Below are 17,366 nucleotides of genomic sequence, written 5' to 3'. Positions count from 1 at the left end.
GTATGTGTTACAAATAAGCATTCCAGAAGAATTCATTTCCTAAAGATCTCGAATTAAAAATTAATCCTGAGGAAAAAGATAATGAACATTTCTCTGTTTACTAAGTGACTCTGGCCATTTAGCAATAGAATAGATACAATGTACAAATCACTTGCTCTGTTAGTTTTTGAATTGTGTGAGTTTGGATGAATTTTTAATTTCAGAGAATTTATATTTCAAAATTTGGGCATAAAGTCAGACTATTTACTTTATAAAATGTACAGATTTGAGAAAAATGCGATAAAATATGTTAATTGTGTATTTCATAAAATACATTCAAGCTGGTAAGAACTAAGACTATTATCCAGGACTGGTATTTAGCCATTATAAGCTAGTATAGTGATACTGCTTATTAAAATGAACGGAATAGAATAGGATCTATTGTACTTTAGAAGAGTTACCAGTTTACCGTCATTTATGAATTATGTAGTAGTTACTTGATCTAAATAGTTCAGTTTTTATTTGGGTTTTACTGTTAACATGCTCTTTTGTAATTAGTAATTACTTTGGAGATTTTTTTGTGCATAATTTTTATGTAATTAGTCATACTGTACAGAGTTTTGATATTTATAAATTTAATAATTTATAATAAAATATTAAATAGAATACCAAGAATTGAGAGATGACAAACTCTTAATACATTTCTTAACATTCCTTTTAAACATCATAAACATGAATCTTCTGAATCTGCAGGAGAACAAAGAAGAAATGATATTAATAATGAACTGCAGCTTGGAACATCTTCTGATACTGTGCAACAGTGAATGCAAAAATAAAACATAATTTGTATTTATGGAATGGAAAACAGCTTGATTATTTCACGAAAAAATATGACTGCCTTATTATTGCTAGTGCCATATTGTCAGGTGCGAATGGTGCTCAAAAGTTGTATCATTAAAATCTGAAAGTGCTAAACATTTACATATTTAATCATGTAGCAGTTACGTTTTGTTAAACTTCATGGCTCAAGTAAGTAAAATGTGTTGTTATTAATAAGACATACAGAGTCAGTTTCACATGAAGAAGTGTTTAAAATCTAAAAACTACAGATCTATCAGTATTGAGAAAAGCATTTAGAATGTACCATCATAATTTTTAAAACTACCTGCTTTTTTAGTTAAAGATAATTATGAAATACTTAAGAGTGAAAACACAACATACCATTGCAGTTCAAACTTATGGTGAAATAAGAATAGCATTTTACTGAACTTTTATAAAGTATTAAGGCAATAATGTTTTAATCACTATTCATGAAGCTTCATCTGTTTCATGTAAGAGTTTTCATAGTCTATACTTACAAAGTAGAATTATAAGACATTGTTGATAATATTTTTTTAATAGAAGGAATAACATCTGAAATACTGTTCAAGCTTCAGTGTTACTGTTGGAGAGAAAATGGTTTAAGTGAGAAATATTTACATTGAAATATTATTGACTTTTATGGAGACAGCATCTGTATAATACAGCTAGGGAGATACAGTGGGTTTCAATCAAAATTTCAGAAAAATTTCTAGATACTTTTATTATGGCATTGTATGTTATCATATTCAGTTATCCTTGGATGAGATGTCAAAAGATACAGATCAGTAGACTGTTAGCACACATGAAATAATCATCCAGTAATAGAAATGCTGAATATATAAAACTTGCAGATGATATTATAAGGGCTAGACAGATTTTGAATTACTGTTCAGCTGCCGCAGAGAGAGGATTTACTCAGCGGTATTATTACTGTGAACAGAAACTCGCTTACTGAAGTACATCACCTCCTTAGTATCACTTTAATGGGGAACTCTTTGGAAAAATTGGTTATGATTCCCTTTGTCCAGTGTTGGCTCAAATCTTGTATCTTATAGCTAGTGATAGCCATAAGAAACGACAAGTCATGTCAGCAGTTTTCAAAAATCTTTTAGAAGTTGAATGACTTCTTTCAAATGATTGGTGCTACAGCTTGTATTATTCAGTAAGTATTATCATTTTACCCTTATTTAGAGATTATAAGGGAATAAACTTAAACATTTATCAGTTGTATTAACACAGGTTAAATATAATTTCCCACTCATATTCTCTATTTAGACTAACAGTCCAGTATCATAGTACACTGTATTATGATTATTGTACTTGAGGTGACCTTGAATACCAGGATATAAAAACTCATAGAATAAATAGAAATTGGCCTTAGTAATCATATACCTAATATATGATTTTTTTTTTATAATGTTTTAGAATTTAGTCAAGCAGAGGTCTAGGGGAACTGACCTTGAAGTTTATTGCTAGACTTTTCAGACATGAAGATTTTATTATTTATTGTTATAACTTTAATATTTCAAAACAGTATTACTGGGCAACCTTTTGTTACTTTTCTATTTCTATATAAGTATAATTGGAGGATCCCAAATCTTTAGAAAACTGCATTAGCTTATAACCCAGTACACCGTGGCAAGGTTTAGCTTGTTAGTAAGCAGCGGCTACGAAGTGCTTGCTTTATGCAGCGTATTGAACTGTGTACTACTCCTTTTGTTGTGGGAACTGGGGGACAGAGAGCTGTCCGTGAAATAGACATTTATTTGTTTTAGAAGTGATATTTTAGATGAAGCTTAATGTGTATTTCTAAAAAATAAATGTGAAGTGTCTTAAGAGACTAAGCATGTTTTTTTTAATGTCTCAATCCAGATAATCATCTCTTCATTTTATTGCTTCTCATTCCGCTAAGTGAAAATTTGCTTTGACTAGTTCTATTTAAATTTTGGACTCCTCTACCCGTTTTAAACCTCTGGGGATGGTTTTTCCAGTTGTTTTGTCAAGACATATGTACATTTTTGGGTTTTATGCACATAAATATCCTGAAATATCCTGATTGTGATATAGACCTTCCCTACAGCAGAATGGTAAGGACTTAACCCAAGTGTTCTATGACTTAAAAAATGATTTGGGGAAATAATTCTTGTCTCCAAAATATGAGACAACTATTAACAGAACATTTTTGTTTTAGGTTTGGATTTTCTTTCCCTTATTCCAGTTGATCCCCAGGTATGTATCCTGAATTTAAGCAACTAATTTGTACTGGATTGTTGGTTGTGTCACTAACTAAAAATGACCAGTTGCATAAAATCAGGACAGTCAACTTTCAGTTACTTAAATTGATGGAAGGAAAGTACTTCTATAAATACTTCACAGTTTTACTTGGAGGCATGACGTTTTTCATTTTATGATATTTTGACCTTTACTACTAGCATTTTAAATTATTTTTTGTTTAGTTTAATATAATCATTTGGCATTTCTTAACAAGCATTTGAGTGATTAAAATGAGGGGAAGCAGTGCTGGATGACTGGAAATGTTGAAACTTTATAGAGATAATTTGTAAAACACTTGTTCTGTACATAGAAGATGGCTGAAGCTGATTAAACAGATTGAATCATTAGCTTGATTCTTCCTAGTTTTTAAAGGCAGTCAAATTCAGACTTTGAAGAAGCCCTCACCTAAAATTGCTATAAACCAGCCATTCGTGTTTTATCTGTTGGAGATAAGAAACTAGTATTCCAGTGTCCCACCATGAAGACCTTGCAGTGAGCACAGCCTCCACTGATAGGCTAACAGGAGAGGAGGAAAAAGGCACAAGAAAAGCTGATGGGGAAAGCAGACAGAGAAAGAGACCTGGAGAAGTGCTGAGAGTAGGGACGGATAGAGGAAGAACCATGGATCACTGCTCTTGTAGTCTGCTCAGAATCAGCTAACCACAGGTTGTATATCAGCTTCCTGGTTTAATACTCTGTTTGATCACACAAGCAGTACTGGAAGTTTGGGCCCAAGGTGACAAGCACAAAAAGAGAAGTTTCTTTTCACCCTAAATTGACTTTGCTACATCAGTAGATTCTATAGCAAAATATCTATGTATTTTTCTAGGAGATAGATTCTTCAGGATTACAGTATTACTGACTTTTATGTCAATCATCCTTTTTTAAAAAATCATCTTGGAACCTTGAGGATTTTGATTTTATAGGGCTATTCAGCATGCTTGGTGTCAGGCTAACTTGTTGATAAAAAATACCTAGAATTGATAATATTGATGAGCTGTCCTTACTGATCTTTCATGTAGTCAGTCTAAACACAAACTTAGGACCTCTCCTCTTGTAGTGTGTACTGGGCCGCGCTTATCATACTGAAGTTAGTGCAGTTGTTTCGCACATAAAACAGTCTATGGTGATATAAAATAAAGCTTTTAGCTCTTGTCTCTCTTCCTCCTGGTCAGTATCAGAGTACTTAAACCCAGGTTGAAATTTGGGGATCAGCAACTAAGATTTAAACCAGCATTTATAAACACTTGCAGGGGGCTGTCAAGCAGACATCTCAGAGGCAGTTAGATTTCCTTTAAGATTTATTCCAAAATTTTGTTTTGTTTTTTATTCCAAAATACAGGAGATCTCATTCTGAGCATCTCGGGGTAGTTAGCTACCATGTAGTCTCTATATTAGAGTGTATGCTGTCTTCTAATCACACAAGTACTATTACATGTATGTAGATAGGAATCAGATGTTGTTTTTCCGCTGATAAGTCTTAACATTGTTCCTTAAGGGTCTAATTAATAATAACTTTTGAAAGAATTATTGAATTTTGTGTTAGCACTTTTGCTTAAAGCCATTAAAGATAAGTTTATTAGCCTTTTACAGTGTGCTTTAAATTTGGTATAAATACATTTAGTGAGCAAATTCAAGACTAAGTATGATTCATAATTGTGGGGCTAGTATTCAGTATTAACTATAGTTATTATTGACATTTTTGTACTACTACCTACATATTTGGTCAACAGATTGTGTTTTGAGACAGTCAAGAATATGCTGCACTCATCAAATAATGTAAAATGTTAAATTCGTGCCACCTTCTATCCAAAGATGTGAAGTTTTGAGAAATTTTTAAATCCCACCGAGATTTAAATATGTGGCTTTCACTTATGCATATCTAACAGTGTGTAGTCTTTATTTACAATCAATGAAGCCTCTTCCTCACCCGCATCATTGTTTGTTTCAAGCAGTACTGTCCTCCTATGTTTTTGGATAGTCTCACCTCACCCTTAACAGCAAGCAGTGCGTCTGTCACCACCACCAGCCCCCATGAGAGCAGTACTCATGTTAGTTCATCCAGCAGCAGGAGTGAGACAGGGGTCATAACCAGCAGTGGAAGTAACATTCCTGACATCATCTCACTGGACTAAAGAAGGACTCTCGATTCTAGGAATCATTCATCAGAACTGCTCTTTCTTGGATCTCTGGTCCGTGGAAGCTATTTTTTGCTAATGATTGCTTTGATATTTATTGAAATGTCAGATGGATTCGTTTGCCTTCTGAGAGATGAACACAGATGACTGCAACAAGAACCACATGACGTGCACGGATTTTTCTTACTCTTGGTGTCCTCTGGAGCATCAGCTACATTCAGCTGTAACTGTATCCTCCTGAGAGATGGATTTCAAGTTCATGTTACTGGATAGATTCTACAAAAAAGTTAAATTTTTTTTGTTGTAATACACAGCAATAAAATTATGTAAATATTCAAGTATACTTTTTTCTAATTAAAAAAGATGTAATCAGTGATTCTAAAATGACAACTTTTTGTTTAACCTGATGTGAAGGAAAAAATACATGGAAAGAAGTTACATTTGCCAAATGAGTCCTTTCCATGGATTTGTTCTGTTTTGCTGAAGTAATGAAGTCTAGATAAGTGGCCAAAGCTTGGGTTCCACTGTTCTCTGTTTCCATCCAAGAAACATGGCCTGTATGTTTCCCCTGGCGGTTGTTTCTACTCTGGTGTTCTGTGCCCATGAGTGCAGAGTGGAGTTCTGGGATTTGTCTGCTCCTTAATAGTGAGTATGTTGAAGAACACTATACAGAGTCTGCCCTGATGTAATGTGTGCTGTTTTTGGTCATTGAACTTTCTCATTCTAGAGATGTCTGTAAATTAGGGCTTACCTTCTCAACGAAGTTCTCTGTGACTGTTGACTGAAATGTGTCTGGATTAAGGTGTGGCTGGAATGTTAAGATTGTGTTCACACTGTCCAGAAATATTGAGAGCATGGAGGCAGTAGAAGAACAGATTTAGGGGCAGTGGGAATAGCAAAGTTTAATTTCTTCCTAAGAACTTCTTTTACTCATTTATTGTATAGGATAATGTTCAAATCTGCAATGAGTAATACTGACAAAGTATGTCATAGATCTCATTTTTCTCATAGCAGTGATTTTTAAATTTAAAAGAACAAACAATAGCAAAGGGATGGAGGTGGCATCAGATTTCCTTTTTTTAAAAAAGGAGATGTTTGCTGAAACCACAGAAGATAAAAACAGAATTAGAAGTGTTTGGATATAAGAAAAGTTTGAAGAGAGGATGGGCCTGAAACCCACTTTGAAAACCACTCTCTTACTATGTGTTTGATTTGAAATCTCTCAGGAAGCTGAATTTTACCTTTAGAGAAACATTTTTATCCAGATTTTATACTTTGTTTTCATCTGGCTGCACAATTTTGATTTCTCAAGGAGTTAATACTTTCCGAATGTTTAGCTTTCTCTCCCTAAGCTGTGTCTAAGTAAACCTTTGTTTAAAAATCATGAATCTGGCTGATTTCTCAGACTGAAATGCCCAGATGAAGAGTCCACCAGTTTCGTGTAGGACAGGGAACAGTCAGGCCTGGTGCAACTCCAGGGAGCTGCCTTGTCGCTGCTTGGTTTTTCATACCTTCTCAAGTTCTCGTGATCTTTGTGCTGTTTTTGTACTCATTTAATTTCCTGTGATTTTTTACATCATCCCTTCTTTGGCTGTATTATCCCCTTAATGTATTATCCCTTTTGGAGAGTTAAAAACATGGAAAACAAGCCTGAATCTTCTGCAGTTGTTACATCATAGTTGCCAGTTTTCAATTCTTAGGACATGTTGCAGTCCTTTCGTCCATACACAGAATTTCTTCCTGGTAAACTTTTATATTGCTGCTCTAAATGTGGATGCAAGTTCTGTTAACTCTGTAATCAGACAGAAAAAGTAACCTGATTTGTGTGATATAATTTGTTAATAAAGAAATGCTGTATATTTGTTATCATTTTGTTACCCATTAGATTCTCAGAGACTCCCCCCCCCCAACTTAACCAACAGAGTTTTATAAGGTAAATGAAAAAAATAATAGAAATTAGTTCATTTACTCGATTCTTGTAACTGATAACCGCTGTGCTTTTATAGTTGTACTTTTATTTTCACTATTTTATGTGAACAGTTGTATTGTTCATTTTTGGTGCTTTACACTAAATTACATAAAATTTTTAATTTATCTCATACAGGCGACTAACATTTTTTAAAATATACTTTTGAGTTTATAATCTTAAAATTGAGACTTTTATGTATGTATCTTTGAAGGTGAGTACCTTTTTGTATGCTTTTGGCTCTATGACAACAGCATGCTTACTAAGCCATTGTCCTTTTTTTAGTATGGCCACCAAATACTTTTACTGGGACCCTGCCTTTGTAGTAGTGTCTTTTACTAGCCAAGATACCTGCTCAACCAAGTATAATTCAGTTTCAGAGGAGGTCATCGCTACTTGTACTTAGGTGGCAGCCAACCATCTGCCATCTGATGATGTGTAAGAAAAGGAACTGCAGTTACCAGCCTCTTACAAACACTTAACCAGCCTGTGTTTTTATCTTTGTTCACACAGAAATGTTAGACGAGTTTCCTTGCTCTGATAACTCATGACAATATAATTGGTACTGAATGTAGCTTCAGCCTAGGGTCTGCTTACATCGACTAACTTTTTGATTCTTAGGTAAGCCGCTTTAGGACTTTGTTTCCATTTCTGCCCAGAAGGTATAAATTCTTTCAGCATCTGTTGTGGGATGATTATAAAGGCCACATGAAACTGTAGAGTCCAGAAAGCTAGAATGGAAATACCATAATTAAGTGAACGATTATGAGTATACATAAGGAGATCCATAACTCTGGGTATAAAGCAAATTTCTCTAGGGTAGAATTTTAGAAGGATTTGAAGAAAGGTTGGATTGTAGAGGAAAGATATTCAACAGACTGTCGTGATTTAGGATTCAGACCTTTCCACCATTCTTCCTTCAGAGCAGTCCTGAACGTCTGTCATCTAGTAACCAAGGTGTCTGCTTTTCTTCTGCCAAAAAAGTATTTATTTTACATTTCGTCTTTTTAAGTAAAGTTGAATTTTATAAAATATTAGTTCTCAACTCAGTCGTTCATTTCTCTCTAGTCCCCAGTGGGTGTGAAAAAAGTCTCCCCCCCACCCCAAGTAAACACTTTATTTTCCTAATCTTTTTCATCGTGGAAAACGTAGAGCAGTGTGCCATTTAAAACTTGGGTCTGACGTTGTATTTTGTGACCCTGGGTCTAGGTCTTTGTGTTGTGGGAGCATGGAGTTGTCATTTAGATTGGTAATTCATGATAGAACCTGATTCACCATCTTTTCTGCTACATTTCTACGTGAATATGGTGGAACTTACAGAAAAGAAATTAAATAACTTCTCTGCTTTTTAAAGAATGACTGGTTTGTAAGCCCCCACTTTTTTGTTAGGAACCACACTCCAATTCCTAGCAGAAACCAATAAATCTATATAAAAATGCCCATTCTGCTTTAATGCTTGTCTGATTCAATATTTTTTTTGTTTATGTTGGTAATACATGCTTATTGTGGGAAGTCCAGACAATACAGAAAAGGTAGAAAGGGCACTTAAATATTTTTGAATGTTTCTTGCCGGTCTCTTTGCTACATGTTTGATTTTACATAGTTTTATTCCTTCTCAGTGTAAGTTGTATCTTGATTGTTTTTTCTCAGTCTCCAGGCATTATTCCATGTTACTAAAAACTGCGTTGTATGGATGTGCCGTGCTTTCTGTTGCTTTTCCCTGTTGGCATTTTAGTTGTATCTCATGATGCTGTTACAGTGCATGTCTTTGTGCATAAATTATTTCCTTAGGATAAATTCCTAGAGGTGAGCTGGAGTCAAGGATGTAAATACTTCTGTAACTTTTGGTGCACAACAGTTTTCCAAGTGGTTTTGCTAACCATGTGGTATGAGAACTATCTAACCATATTTTCCAAGAATATGTACCATTACCTGTATGCAGGCATCTGCATTAAGGCCTTCCACCTCTGACCTTGGTGAGCTGGGGTAACTGATTTGGAGATAATTGGCAGAAATTTTCCTGGGATGTCTCAGTTTCAAATATATCTCTCTGATATGTTCCAGAAACACCTGCGTATAAGGATATCCAAATGGTTTTTCACACATTTTTACTTGCATTACAAAGTAGCCCATGTTACACTACGTTTTCCATTTTTAGTTAGAAATTCTTGACTTTCTGAAACCATCTTTGCCTGGGGCCAGCCCTTAGTAGCCAGCTCTCTCTTTTTTTCTCTTCCCTTAGGCTCCATTTTGGCCTTTCTGAGTTCCCCAAGGCCAGTAGGATCTTCTGAGCCAAAGGCAGTGCAACTCAAACTGGAAAAGTGGTAAGGCTAAAGCAACAACAAAAGCAGAGCCAAGCTTTGCTTTCTCATTTTTTTCGTGTGTGTTTCCCACCCCATCTTGGTGTTCTCAAGGTAGCTCTGGGATAAGAAAAACAGACTGCAGTCGTCTTTTGCTCAAGGTATTACTTTCTTGATTGGCATACCATGTTGTTTCCTGAACTGTTTCTTTTTGAATGGATTGTAAAGCTGCTTTTATGTTTTCAAAGCTCAAGCCTTTTACATGAAGAGTGTTGTGTTATAAAATATCCCTCGTATTTTGGCCTTCATCACACCATTCAACAAGGTTTCAGTGTGTTTTGAAAATGTATGTGGACTAGACTGACGTAACAGATCTGGTCCCATTCTTCAAAGGGCTTACAGCAAGTTTTCAAAAATCAGGAATTCTTACCTACTAAGAGCTGTGCTGAGCAACCTACAACATATCACATTCCTTACCGCAGTCTTTCAAAGGAAAGTAGTGTTGTCTTTGTGTTGCAAATGAAGAAACAGATAAATTTTGCAGTTGGACTTGGGTGTCTGAAACAGACCTATTAATTCAAAAGCCTTATGACTGAAGTGACACTAATTAGGTAGGCTATTTGGGAGGCTGGTGTGGTAACCTAGACATAAAATTATGAGACCTGATTTCAGGTGATGGCTATAGGAATAAGGAAGGAGTGGATGATGGAGCCATTTCAAAGGAAGACTCAAGATTAAGTGAATGTAGGAATAAGAGCTGAGTCCATTTCTCAAGGTAGAAAGGACAACAGTCATTAAGGGGAGACAATGGTGAGTTTGATGATTAAGATGAGATTTCAGAAAGGAAGTTTTCAAGAAGCATATTTTTGTTCTGCAGTCTTAAGAAGTGCAGACTTCCCTTGCCTCCATTTTTACCGTCACTGGTCTCCCTTCTGTATGTGTTGCAGTCTCTCCCGATTGCCTGCCCGCCTTTGTGCTTGCGCATGCCCAGTCGCTCAGGCGTGACTGACTCTCTGCGACCCTTTGGACGGTAGCCTGTGTTGCCTGCGTCGCAGGTGGATTCTGTACCTGCTGAGCCATGGGGAAGCCCTCTGTCCACCCTCTATCTTCCCTTAACCATGCTTGGCTGCAAGTTGATGTTTTTTTGAATTTGTACTTAACTGCCTTGTCATAACGAATTTGGCTGTCTCCTAAAGGCCTGCCAAAGCCTGCAGCTCTCACCAGTGTGGGCTGTGTCCACATTCCACTATCTCAGGAGGTGGTGGCAGCTGCCCTTCCTTTGTCTTGTAATTTCTAAATAATTTCTCGAGGCTTCTGACAAAAATCTGCCCTTTTGTTGCCTGTGTCAGGAAGTTACACTGTTAGTTACTTCTGCTCTTACCATCGATCACTCCCATTGATTTGCTGAAGGCCTCACTTCCTGACAGTGTACTTGGCCATCTCTGATTCTGTCGTATTCTCAGTGACTTCATGTTCTGACGGATGACCCATCCAACACTGGCTGGTGAGATTTTTGGTTATCTTGCCTCCAACATTTTCTTCCATTGAAACTCCCTATTTAACCCTCTCTATTTTCTTTGTACTCTTACCTAACGTCATTATCACATCCTTCAGCATGTCCTCAGACCCCTTTCTCAGTCACCTGCCAGTCCTTTGACTTGACACGGCATGGTTCTTTCCCCATTCTCATCAATTAATGCAAATATTTCCATTCCTTTTTTCTTTTTTAATTGAAGTATAGTTGATGTATAAAATTATGTTAATTTTAGATGTACTACATGATTTGATGTTTCCATCTATTCTCACCATCATAAATCTAGTAACCATTTGTCTCCATATGAAGTTATAATAATGTATTATGCTGTATGTTTTCATTCCTGTGGCTTATTTTATAACTGGAGGTTTATATCTCTTAATTCCTTTTACCCATTTCTTCCCCTCTCCAGCCTCTCCCTCCTGGCAACCACTCATTTATTCTCTGTATGAGTCTTTTCATTTCATTTGATTAGATTCCACGTAGGAGCAAGATCATGTGGTATTTGTCTTTCTCTGATATATTTCGCCTAGCATAATACCCTCTAGATCCATGCATGTTATTGGAAATGGCAAGATTTCTTTGTTGTTGTTAATGGCCGTGTTGTGTATGTATGCACTTCTTTGCCCATTCATCTGTGGGCACTTCAGATGCTTCCATATACATTGGCTATTGTAAAATACTGTTGCAGTGAGTATTGATGTACACATACCTCTTTGAAATCACTTGACATCATGTAAATACCCAGAAGTGGAATTGCCAGATCATATGGTAATTCTACTTAATTTTTTGAGAATCCCTCGTACTGTTTTCTGTTCTAGCTGCACCAGTTTACTCCTGCCAGCAGTGCACAAGGGTTTCCTTTTCTCCACATCCTCGCTAACACTTACTTCGTGTCTTTTGTGTGTGTGTTTGATAACAGCCTACCACTCCTTTTCAGAACACACCTTTCTTAGCAGGTGATCTTGTTTCCAAATTCAATTAGAAGATTCAGGACTTCAGCATGGTTTCTTTACCTCCGCACTCACCTTCATCCTTTATTCCAGCCTCAGAGGACAAGTTGGGCCAAAGGCCAGTCCAGCCCCGTGAACCTTCGATGCCTGTGTCCTCTGTTGTCCTCAGGACCTCCCTCCATGAGACTTTCCCTCTATCCTCTATGTCTTCCACCTTTTGGCTGCTGCTTTTGGCTTATAAAAGTCTCATGTCATTAAATATTTGAGAGGCTGTTTATGCCAGGCACTGTATCAGGCACTTGGAACACACGACGGAGACTTACCTTCACCAAAGTTGCCATCCAGTAGATGGGGCTTCCCTGGTGGCTCAGCTGGTAAAGAATCCGCCTGCAATGCGGGAGACCTGGGTTCGATCCCTGGGTTGGCAAGATCCCCTGGAGAAGGGAGTGGCTACCCACTCGAGTATTCTGGCCTGGAGAATTCCATGGACTCTCTAGTCCATGGGGTCACAGAGTCAGACACGACTGAGCGGTTAATACTAATCACTAACTAAAGCCATGTAGATCAGTGAATAGGGAGATCGTAGTGCAGTGGTTAAAGGTGGAGTCAGGGTGCTACAAGAGCACACAGATAAAGAGACGGCTGAAAATGTCCAAAATAGCCAGAAGTTTGCTAAGGAATATTAAGAGAAGTATGTAAGAAATCATGAAAAATCATGTAGAATATCAATAGCAAGAAGTTATTGAAGACTTTTCATGGTGATTCACAGTAAGGAGCATTGGTTGAGTTTCATACGATAATTTCCATTCTACGAATGTGGAAACAGATTCTGAGAGGGTAAGTGACTTGTAGCATATAAGCGGGGAGTCAGGCTTCATACTCAGTTTTTAACCATTTCTCATAGGGGCCTTCCTTGACTATTCTGTCTAAAAGTGTTTCCTAAATATCCTGACCACATCACTGCTTGTATCCTATATGGCAGAAGGCACAACCTGTGTTTATTTTATGTATTAGTTCACTGTGTATTTGTTTCCTCTGCTAGATTGTAAGCTCCATGAGGGCAGGATATTTCAATTGCATCCCAGAGCCAAACATGGTGTGGCACATGGTAGGTGCTCAATAAATGCTTGTCAATGAAGAAATGGTGGGTCGTCATTTGTGTTTGACTTACACTGACTGTAGAAATCACTTGACATCTGACCAACTGGTATTCACAAGGGAGGGAAACAAGGCAGATGGATGAAAAAAGCTGGGGACTTTGGAGGAAGTGAGCTCACTAACCTAATAGACTCCAAACTCTTACGGGGCGAGGGCCAGGAATGGGAGATGGGTAGGGAAATGCACAGTAGGGGCAAGAATGTGCCAGTAGGTGTTTCATTAAACCTGAAGGCCTAGGACCCATTGTAGACTCAGCCTACTGTATACGTAAGGCTGGGGAAATTCTGCCTATAATCTCTATATCCTAGGGGCCAGGTTACCTGGGTCAGCTATACTACTATGAATATTGCAGTACAATTGTATTGGTATCTAGGAATATCAGACACCTTACCTGCTTCCTGTGAAACCTGTATGCAGGTCAAGAAGCAACGGGACTATGGACTGGTTCCAAATTGGGAACAGAATACATCAAGGCTGTATGTTATCACCCTGCTTATTTAACTTATATGTAGAGTACATCATGGGAAATGCCTGGCTGGATGAAGCACAAGCTGGAATCAAGATTGCTGGGAGAAATATCAATAACCTCAGACAACACATTAAAAAGCAGAAACATAACTTTGCTGACAAAGGTCTGTATAATCGAGCTACGGTTTTTCCAGTAGTCATGTATGGATGTGAGAGCTGGACCTTTATAAAGAAGGCTGAGCGCCAAAGAATTGATGCCTTTGAACTGTGGTGTTGGAGAAGACTCTTGAGAGTCCCTTGGACTGCAAGGAGCTCAAACCAGTCAATCCTAAAGGAAATCAATTTTAAATATTCATCGGAAGGACTGATGTTGAAGCTGAGGTTCCAGTACTTTGACCACCCGATGCGAAGAGCTGATTCATTAGAAAAAACCGTGACGCTGGCGAAGGTTGAAGGCAGGAGGAGACAGGACAACAGCATGAGATGGCTGGATGGCATCACTGACTCGATGGACATGGAATTTGAGCCAGCTCTGGGAGATGGTGAAGGACAGAGAAGCTTGGCTTGCTGCAGTTACGGGGTCGCAAGAAGTCGGACACGATTGAGCGACTGAACAACAAAATTAAAAGAGAACTTTAATTTTTTAAAATGTGTGGAATATAAACTAATACTGGTTTCTTAATGGTTTATGTAATGATTTGGGGAAACCACATGTTTTCAGAGCTGATTAGCTGTCTCTTCATAGCATTTACATGTTGGGGATACAAAAGCCCAGCATTTTAATTCTTGAGGAAAACGTTGTTTTGTCTCAGCAGTTTATGACGTAGTTTGGCCACATGGGCAGTCACGGCAGCGTGTGTCTTCTCTCACTTGAACTGCTGTAACTGTAGGAAGCATCTTATTGTTTTCATTCCTGTCTCCCTATCCTATTTCTCGCAGTAACAAGTTTTTTTTTTTGTTTTTTTTTTAAGTTAATTTATTTATTTTTGGCTGTGCTGGGTTTGTTGCTTCGCGGGCTTTTCTCTGCTTACGGGGAGCAGGGGCTGCTCTTGGATAGCAATGCGTGGACCTCTCGTTGCAGTGGCTTCTGTTGCTGCGCAGCACGGACAGTTGGGCACGCAGGCTTCAGTAGTTGCAGCATAGTTGCAGTTCCCTGACTCCAGGGCACAGGCTCAGTACTTGTGGCACAGAGCCTAAGTTGCTCCACAGCTTGTGGGATCTTCTCAGACCAGGGGTCAAACCCTTGCTCCTGTAGTGGCAGGCAGATGCTTTACCACTGAACCATGAGGGAGGCCCCACAAGTTCATTTTCTTAAGACACAATTCAGATGATATAACCGCTCTGCTCAAAATCCTTAATGTTTTCCTGGCTCGCTCTGGGTAAATCTAATGTTTTTACCATGACCTACAAGGCCCTACATCAGTGATTCTAAAGCTTTCAAATGTGACCATAGTAATATATTTTAAGTTATATCTCAGTATACACACTGTATTTTAAAAACAAAATTTTAGGAATCATTGTTGGTCCTCACATATTTAAAAAGCATGTATGACTTCATTAACATTTAAATAAAGTATGATAACCTCAGATACGCAGATGACACCACGCTTATGGCAGAAAGTGAAGAGGAACTAAAAAGCCTCTTGATGAAAGTGGAGAGTAAAAAAGTTGGCTTAAAGCTCAACATTCAGAAAATGAAGATCAGGGCATCCGGTCCCATCACTTCATACAAAATAGATGGGGAAACAGTGGAAACAGTGTCAGACTTTATTTTGGGGGGCTCCAAAATCACTGCAGATGGTGACTGCAGCCATGAAATTAAAAGATGCTTGCTCCTTGGAAGGAAAGTTATGACCAACCTAGATAGTATGTTGAAAAGCAGAGACATTACTTTGCCAACAAAGGTTCGTCTAGTCAAGGCTATGATTTTTCCTGTGGTCATGTGGATGTGAGAGTTGGACTGTGAAGAAGGCTGAGCACTGAAGAATTGGTGCTTTTGAACTGTGGTGTTGGAGAAGACTCTTGAGAGTCCCTTGGACTGCAAGGAGATCCAACCAGTCCATTCTGAAGATCAGCCCTGGGATTTCTTTGGAAGGAATGATGCTAAAGCTGAAACTCCAGTACTTTGGCCACCTCATGCAAAGAGTTGACTCATTGGAAAAGACTCTGATGCTGGGAGGGATTGGGAACAGGAGGAGAAGGGGATGACAGAGGATGAGATGTCTGGATGGCATCACTGACTCGATGGACGTGAGTCTGAGTGAACTCCAGGAGTTGGTGATGGACAGGGAGGCCTGGCGTGCTGCGATTCATGGGGTCGCAAAGAGTTGGACACGACTGAGCGACTGAACTGAACTGAATGAATTATCTAGTAATTCAGTATATTTTTTATTTCTAAAAATTCACTTAGGGTATATTCCAAGTTATATTCCAAGTTAGTATATTCCAAGTTGCTAATTGAGTCTTTTAATATATGGAATAAAATTATAACAACTGATTTACTGTCCTTATTGGCAAATTCTAACATCTGGGTCCATTCTGGTTTGTTGATAAGTCTTCTCATTATGGATTGTGTGTTTCTGCTGCTTAAATGCTTATATGCCTTATATCTAAACAAAGGTAATCTTTGTTTAGATGCCAGGCATTGTAAATTTTATGTTGTGCTGAATATATTTGTGTTTGTATGAATGAATTGAACATTGTTTTGGGATGCAGTTATGTTACTTGGAAATAGTTGATTCTGTCATGTCTTGCTTTTATGATTTTTTAGGAGCCTCCAGAACAGTGATTTCTCTAAGGCTAGCTATTCCACAATAATGAGGCAAGACCCTCCTGGTTATTATATGCAGTGCCTCTTGAACTGTGAGGTTTTACACTGTGGCTATTGGGAATAGGCACCATTTCTGGTCCTATGTGCTTGACATTATTCCCTCTAATTCTTTTGTATTTTTCCCCCATCATATAATTTACTTACATGCATTTATTGAAGCCACTGTGATGAATTCTGGAGGGAATCCCTCTCTGTTTAGCTCCTTGTCTCTGTTTTCTGTCCTGCAAATTCTCACCACCCTGGTCTCTCTGGGTTCTCAGCTCCATTTTCTAAATTCAGAGGATCTTCTGGCCTTTGCCTGGGTTCTCTACTGTGCTGCAGCTTGGAAACTCACGAGGTCATGAGCTGGGGCAGTGGTAGGGCTCAACTCTTGTTTCCACTCTCTCAAGAATCACTGTCCCTGATATCCAGCATCGAAGAACCAGTTATTCCATATACTTTGAGAATATTTTGGTTGTTGCAGGCAGAAGGATAAATCCAATCTCTTCTTGCATGGAAGGGAAGTCACTAACTTTTTATGTTTCAGATTTCTCTCCTGGAATGTAGTGATTAAAAGTCCATGATGGAAAAATGAGGTGTAACACTCTTGTTTAAGCCATTGTCATAAATACATTCACATTGCTAACAATGTTAAGAAATATGATACAGTCATATCTTTTAAGTCTTATTTTCCACTTCAAAATATTATTTATAATGTTTCTGAAAAACAAACTTCCCATAATTGAAACTCATAGTAATGACATGTTTACCAACAGAATATTATATGTCTCTGCATTTAGCTTGATAAACTACAAAATGTGTTAATATAAAACTCAGATAATAGAGCAGTAACCCTCCTAATAGAAGTTGACCTTCATATGCTAGAAAATCAAATGGAGCAACATTTTACAAAAGGTTAAATGACC

General features: G+C 37.8%; 1 protein-coding gene across 10 annotated transcripts in view; it reads left to right on the top strand.

The window, feature by feature from the left end:
- The window catches only part of PIAS2 (protein inhibitor of activated STAT 2), a 106,587-nt gene extending 93,440 nt beyond the window's left edge, over positions 1 to 13,147 (top strand). For 3 of the 10 annotated variants that reach the window (XM_027525994.1, XM_027525996.1, XM_027525997.1), the window contains 2 exons: positions 3,032 to 3,069; positions 5,067 to 13,147. In XM_027525994.1, the coding sequence (XP_027381795.1) occupies positions 3,032 to 3,069; positions 5,067 to 5,249 (221 nt within the window). In that variant the 3' untranslated portion in view covers positions 5,250 to 13,147. The other 7 variants (XM_027525995.1, XM_027526002.1, XM_027525999.1 and 4 more) reach the window with 6 other exon arrangements.
- The last annotated feature ends 4,219 nt before the right edge of the window (positions 13,148 to 17,366 follow it).

Source organism: Bos indicus x Bos taurus, chromosome 24 (assembly GCF_003369695.1).
Source record: "Bos indicus x Bos taurus breed Angus x Brahman F1 hybrid chromosome 24, Bos_hybrid_MaternalHap_v2.0, whole genome shotgun sequence".
NCBI lineage: Eukaryota > Metazoa > Chordata > Mammalia > Artiodactyla > Bovidae > Bos > Bos indicus x Bos taurus.
Note: the sequence above shows the minus strand (reverse complement) of the source record. Positions and strands in the feature narration are given on the sequence as shown.